At 59.2% G+C, this 6,475-nt stretch overlaps 1 protein-coding gene across 2 annotated transcripts; it reads right to left on the bottom strand.

Moving 5' to 3' along the window:
- Positions 1 to 141: 141 nt before the first annotated feature.
- TMEM198 (transmembrane protein 198) lies at positions 142 to 6,421 on the bottom strand. 2 transcript variants are annotated; one of them, XM_008507537.2, is made up of 5 exons: positions 5,956 to 6,421; positions 5,435 to 5,639; positions 2,594 to 3,169; positions 1,378 to 1,580; positions 142 to 1,040 (listed from the first exon to the last, which is right to left on the bottom strand). In XM_008507537.2, the coding sequence occupies exons 2-5, from the start codon at positions 5,598 to 5,600 to the stop codon at positions 903 to 905; spliced, it is 1,083 nt and encodes a 360-aa protein (XP_008505759.1). In that variant the 5' UTR covers positions 5,601 to 5,639; positions 5,956 to 6,421; the 3' UTR covers positions 142 to 902. The 2 variants fall into 2 exon arrangements, with proteins under 2 accessions (XP_008505759.1, XP_008505760.1); XM_008507538.2 differs by having other exon boundaries at positions 5,435 to 5,604; positions 5,956 to 6,366.
- Between the last annotated feature and the right edge of the window lie 54 nt (positions 6,422 to 6,475).

Here is a 6,475-nt window from a genome sequence, read left to right as displayed (position 1 = left end):
GGCTCTCTGTGTGACACAGGAGGGAAGAACTTGTCTGGAGCCCCTGCGTAGTGAGTGACACAGGGGACAAGGGGTGCAGTGCTTCCAGCTTGGACCCTGGAGGTGCCAGCCACCAAAGACCACCACTCCTGGCAGAACCCACACAGTTTGGCACATTTATAAAAGATGTAAAACAGGGTGGGGTGGGGTGGGGTGGGGGGAGACACAAGCATGAGGTGTCCAGGTGGCAGGACAGACACCAGACATGCACCGTGCATTTAAGCCCCCTCCCCCCCAGCACCCTTCCCCAGCCCAGCCCAGCGCAGCACCCCCCTACACCCATCCCCTGCCACTGCCCTCAGGCTGGTGGCTTTGCAGAGGACAGGGGACCAGGGTGGGGGTGCTGCAATTTGCCTGGTGGACAAAGACAAGCAGCCTTAGATGAGTCTGGTTGAGAGGCGGGGCGATGGGGGAGGAAGGCAGGCTCCTCCTCTTAGACATGCAGAAGGGTGGCCACGGGGCCCCAGCAGTGGGAGAGGAGGGGGCCCACCTTGGAGAAGCCCTACCCATCAGAAATCTAAGGCAAAGGTCCCAGTGTCCTGTCCAAGCCCACCCCTCCACACACACACACACACACACACACAAACACAGGTGACACACTCATAACCCTGAGCACACCCCAATGGGGCTCACACCCCGAGTCCCTCAGGAGCCCCTCGGGAGTGTGGGAGGGGGCTTTCCCCTCGGGCCAGGCCCAGCCTGAGACAGGTCCTCCTCTCTAGTGCTAGGCCAGCCCTCTCCAGCTGGGCAGAGGGACAGCCAAAGGCTCAGGGTCAGGCGGGCTGGGCAGTGGCCCAGCAGGCCTCCCCAAGCCGGCAGAGCTGGTGACCACAGAGTCTAGGTGGGCAGGAGCAGCCATCCTGCTACACCCGCACAGGGGGCCCCGAGCAGGCCGTCAGTGGCCCCTGGGACCCATACTCATAGTCCGCATCTGTGGGCGAGGCCATGAAGGAGCTCAGGGAGCTCCCCGTCTGCCGGTCCCGGAAGCTCTGGATGTAGCTCTGTGGGAGAGTAAGGCCAGTGTGAGAAAGCCACCACAGACCCCTGCCCCGAGAGCCACCTCATCCTGTCCCTGCAGCCCCAGAACCTCACCACCCGCATGGTGCACAGCCCTGGGACCCTGCCCCACCCATACCTCATTAAAACTCATCCTCAGGACACCTTTCCCCTGACCCCAGAGCTGGACCCATTGGGGTCCTGGAGCAGGGGTCCCCAGGGGTAGAGACATGCTAGGGCTTTGCGACAGTGACGCTACTGTTCAGGGCCCTATCCTGCTGGGACAGAGTCCACAACACTCCCTTCTCCCCTCTTCGGGCTGGAGGGGCTTGGGGTGCTGACCGGGGAGAGGACATCTCCATTGAAGCGTTTGATGGGCACTGGCCTGCGCCGATAAGCAGGGTCAGGGGGCCCGGGCCTTGGAGGAGCTCGGGGGCCTCTGGGGGGGGCCCGTGGGGGTCTCTTCTTCCGCCGCTTCTCCTTGCGCTCTTCCTGCTGGCGAATCCGCATCAGCTGCACTCGTCGTCGCTGCCGGCTGATGACCACTGAGAGGGGATGGGCAGAGAAGGGTGCCTCATCTTCCCCAGCCCCCGGCCCTCCCCCTCTGGCGCTCCAGGCTTTCAGCTTCCCCTAGTCCGTAACCCACACCCTCTTCCTTCCCGGTCTCCCACCTCCCAGATGGGAATGCAGTTGTTCTTTTCTCCCCAAGGCCTTTACGAAAGATTCCTGGACTTCCAGGTCCCCCCTCCACTGCTGTTACCCCTTTTCCAATCCTGAGCCATAGGTGAATCACGGAGACCAACCATCGTCACCTCTCACCTAGACAACCACAGCTGCCCCCTCACTGGGCTCCCTTCTACGCTTGCCTTCCCGAGTGCTTTCTACATTCAGCAGCCAGGGTGAGCATCCCAAAGGCTGAGTTAGGTTATATCCTCCCCTGCTTTTGTCTCCAATGGCATCTCATTGCCCTGCTAATAAAACCCAGTCCTCATGGCCCCCAGGCCACACAGTTGGCATCCCTCACCCACCACACTCCAGCCACGTCCTCAATGAGCCAAGCTCACTCCTTCTTGGGCCCTCACCCCTGCTGCTCCTCTTCTCTAGCACCTTGCATGGCTGGCCCCTGTCCTTCAGGTCTCTGCTTCAATGTCACCTCTTCCAAGTGGCCTTCCTTGGCCACCGTGTCTCTATTCCATATTACCCTGCATATCTCTTTCATATCATTCTGCACAACCGGAATTATCTGGCTTGTCTGCATGTCTGTTGTCTGTCTCCCCTGACCTGAATGTAACCCATGAGGGCAAGGACCTTTCTGTTTTGTCTCTGCTGAGGTGCCTGGACTGGGCTTGGCACAGAGCTGCTGCTCCGTAATTGTTGTGGAAGGAATGGTGGCACTGAGGCCCTATCTTCCCAGACCCTGAGCAGGTCAGCTCTCTCACTGTGGAGGCCTTCCGGTGCTGGTGTGCACAGCTTCTTCCCCCCTCCCCAGTCACTTAGTCCCCCACCCGTCCCTGGCCACCCATTTCTCTCATGCCCACCCTGGCCTGTGCCCTCTCACCTTCTGTGTGGGAGTCTCTCTCGGCTGTCACCCGCCACTGCACCAGGACGCCCATCAGGCTGAGCAGGGGCCACAGCGCCAGCAGGGCCCAGCTCCGCCAGCAGAGAGGGGGCACTGGGGCGGCCCGCAGTCGCTCCACCGCGTAGCGCCCCAGCAGTAGTAGCTCTGCAAAGTAGTCAGCGGCGGTGGCGATGAGCGCAGCACCAGTCACGGCGGTGGCCAGGGTGGTAAGCGGGCGGGGCCAGCGCAGCGTGAGCAGGGCACAGAGCAGGCCGCCCCCCAGCAGCAGCCCCAGGGGGCCCCACACGGAGCCTGGCTGGTAATAGGGTGCGGAGCCCAGCAGGGCGGCAGCGGCGAGCAGCAGCCCGAGCAGCAGCCCCACCAGGAAGAGGCCTACGCTGCGCACCAGCATGGCCACCAGCCCGCAGAGCAGTCCGATGCCAAGCGCGATGCCCGCACTCGCCCCGGCACTCAGCTGCGTCTCCAGCACCCGCTCTCGGTAGCACAGCAGGAAGATGACCACGGAGCCAAACAGCAACCCCGTGAGGAAGAGCACTGCCTTGAAGCAGCGGTAACCTGGAGGGGAACAGGGGCTAGTGAGGGGCCACCAGGCTGGAGGCAGGAGGTCAGAGGGGTCAGGGACCTGGAATCACAGGGCAGCCAGAGGCGGGACACTAAGATCAGAGAACTGGGGGCCACGGGGGTCCTGAGGGCCTCAGTGATGGGACCACTGGGGTCAAGGGAGGTCCAAGAGATAGGACATTGGGAGTCACTGGGAAGAGGAGTCATTGAGAGAAGCACGGGGACTTTGAGGGTCAGAGGAGTCAGAGATAGATCATTGGAGTCAAGAGTGAACCAGTGATAGGGTCACTGGGGTCTTTGGGATCATAGGGGTCAGAGCTAGGTCACTGGGGTCACAAGGGGATCAGCAATAGAGTCACTGGAGTCTTTGGGGAGCGATTGTTCAGAGCTGTGAGGCATTTGGAAGTTGGAACTTGAGAAATGAGGGCCACACAGGTTCAGAAAGATGAAGGCTCTGAGGGGTCCCAGAGATATGACATCATTAGAAGGTTGCAAGGAGAACAGAGAAGCAGAGTTATTGGGGTGGGGTCCCAGGAGATGAGGTCTTTGCATGTCAGAGGGATTGACAGATGTGGAATCATTGAGAGTGTTAAAGGGTTTCTGAGGGAGAGAGGGTAATACTGAGGCCAGAGCAATGGGATCATTGAGATCACAGTGGGGGGAGGAAGCAATCAGACAGTGAAGTCATAGGGACCAGAGAGTTAAGAGCAATAGAAGGAGTCAGTCGGACAGAAGGTAATAGATAACTGTGGGGTGATTGGGGGTCACTGGGCTTACAAGGGGTCATAGGGAGTCAAAGAGGATTATAGGGAGAAATAGTGGTTGTGGAGTTTCAGAAAAATGGAGGTTATGGGCTATTAGGCCCATTAAGGGTATCTGGAAGGGTGAGAGACTTGTAGATCCTGAACAGTGGGGAAGATGGAAATCAGAGATGGGGGTCAAGGGGTCAAGGAGAGCCAAAAAGAAAGGTCAGAAAGAGGAGATTCAGTTCTAGGAATGAGGGGAAGAATCAGGGTCCAGGAGGTTTTGGGGTCAGAAAGGGGCATAGGACATGGGCAAGGGCTCTGAGTTCAAGAGCCTGGGAGAGGGGCGCCCAAGAGGGGTAGGGTGGCAGAGAATCCCCGGCGGGGGGAGGGTCAGGCTGCACTGAGAAACTGCAGAGGGAGTGGGTATGGAGAGTGGAGGGGGTGAGGCCACACCCAAAATGTGTCCTGAACCCTTGGAGGGGCACTTCCTCCTGCCCACTCTGCAGTTGTTCAGCCAGAGTGTGGAGGTGGAAGGGGAGGGGCCATCTGGCTCCCATCTCTCCTACTACCCAGCCATTCTAGGGGGAGGTGAAGAGGCTGCAGAGAACACGTCTCACCCCACCTCTGCCCGGCCTAGAACCCAAACCTCCAAGCTTCCTTTGCACTTCTTCCAGTTGCATATAATCCACTTTCCTTGGGTCCCCAGCCCATAGTTTGTTCCCCTCTCTGAAGTTCTGTAACTCTTGCTGTAGAATCACTGGGCACTCACTCCTTTAGCTCATCTGGCAGCTTTGTGCAAATGAGAAAAAGGTCTGCCTTCTTCTAGGCAAAGCAGCCTTTTGCCAAGGCCTGGAGTTTGGAAAGTGGATTTCAGCCCCCACTTGCCCATTCAACTGAACTCCTTTGTGCAGTACCCATCCTGTACAATTGTTCACAGCAGCCCTTATTACTGGAGTCTGCCTTGTAGGCAATCTCCATGTGTATGACTTCCATCTAGCCCACTCTAATATGTATCACAGGTATGACTGTTCCAGAAGTCTCTCCCCCATCAGACAATATGTCCTGTGGGAGGAGATCATGTTTAATCACTCTGCTAAATGTTTTCAGTGCCTATCTCACACAGGGACCCAAATACATCTTCACCACAATAGCTATTATTTGTTGAATGCCTCCTAATTCTTACAACAACCCTACGTGAGAGAAATATCATTGTTCCCATTGTTTAGATGAGAAAACTGAGGCTCAGGCAGGTTAATGTGCCCAAGGCATCACAATCAGTAAGGTGCAGAGCCAGGTTCAAATTCCAACCTAACTCAAAAACCTCTGTTCTCTAGGATCTAGAGTCTAGATGATCTATGAACATGAGTGTGATGAAAGAAAGAAGGAAAAGAAAAATAGTTATCCATGGGGGTGGTGGTAGCGGTGAAGTTCTGGAGAAGATTCGGGGTGTCTCGCAAAAGTAACTTGGGGAAACAGAGGGGAGCTCAGGTGAGGGATAAGATGGGGGTCTCACCGAAGAAGCAGTAGACGACTCCAAACAGACAGCACATGATGCAGACGAGGGCCGGCAGTGCCTGGTACCTGCGCTCCAGGGGCTGTTCACAGGGTGCACCCCAGAAGGCATCATCTGGTTCGGGGGGCAGCAGCTGGAACCGCAGCGTCGCCGCAGTGCCCGGCATAGTGCTGGGGACGAGAGGGAGTCACTCCCCCAGGTCAGCCTGACAGACAGCAAGTTGGGGTCAAGGAGGAGTCCTAGGTCTCCACCAGGATGGGGGCGAGAATGGGAGTGGGGGAACTAGGCAAGGACACGGTGGACAAAGGAGTGGTGCCCACATCCGGCAGCTCTGGGAGCATCCCTGAAGTGGGGCCACAAGACAAAGGGAGACAAAAGTGCCTGGCTAGAGGGGGCCAGGAGGAAGGAGTTAAAAGGGGGCCTGGGTTGGGGGAGATGAGGGCAGTGTGCTGCCGGTGAGAAGAAGGCAGCCAGGGGATCCCTCTGTGGGCGGCTTAAATCTGGTATTGTCCAAGATCTACCTGGGCTGGAGGCGACCCGAGCTTCTGAGCCAAAGAGGCTGTGCAGGGGCCGGAGGGGCCGGGGTGGCGGGTCACCGGAGGCCCCAGCTGACTGGGGTCCGGGGAAAGTCCGCCGTTCGAGGAAGGGGGCTCCTGGGCCGGAGGGAGCGGTCTCCGCGCGGCAGCGTCGCCGCTCCGCGTCCAACACCGGCTGGCGCTCCAGTCCCGCGGCGTCCGGGGACCCGGGCTGGCCCCGGGGAAGGGAAAGGAGCGGGCGCAGGGGCTCGGGCTGCCCCGGAGCCGCGGCCCCATGCCCTGAGCCCGCCCGCGGCCTTTGGTGCTGATGGACAGCTCCGGCCTCTGCTCCTGACGTCACTCAGGGCGCACCATCAGGCAGGGGCGGGCTGCTTCTGACGTCACCCGGGACGCACCAACCACGCCGGGGGGAGGCAGGGGACTCCGCCCCGGCGTCTCGCTCTCGCGCACCGAGGAGGGGGCACTTCCGGGGGTCCTTCCCCTTTCCCCTCCCCCTTCTCCTCCC

Source organism: Equus przewalskii, chromosome 5 (assembly GCF_037783145.1).
Source record: "Equus przewalskii isolate Varuska chromosome 5, EquPr2, whole genome shotgun sequence".
NCBI lineage: Eukaryota > Metazoa > Chordata > Mammalia > Perissodactyla > Equidae > Equus > Equus przewalskii.
Note: the sequence above shows the minus strand (reverse complement) of the source record. Positions and strands in the feature narration are given on the sequence as shown.

What these genes read in the sequence shown, in the direction of transcription:
- TMEM198 (XM_008507537.2), bottom strand. Translation starts at nt 5,600, where the DNA reads ATGCCGGGCACTGCGGCGACGCTGCGGTTCCAGCTGCTGCCCCCCGAA. An exon ending in AGTCGTCTACTGCTTCTTCG is followed by an intron (nt 3,170 to 5,434) that starts GTGAGACCCCCA and finishes GTTCCCCTCCAG; the next exon opens with GTTACCGCTGCTTCAAGGCA. An exon ending in ATGGAGATGTCCTCTCCCCG is followed by an intron (nt 1,041 to 1,377) that starts GTCAGCACCCCA and finishes ACTCTCCCACAG; the next exon opens with AGCTACATCCAGAGCTTCCG.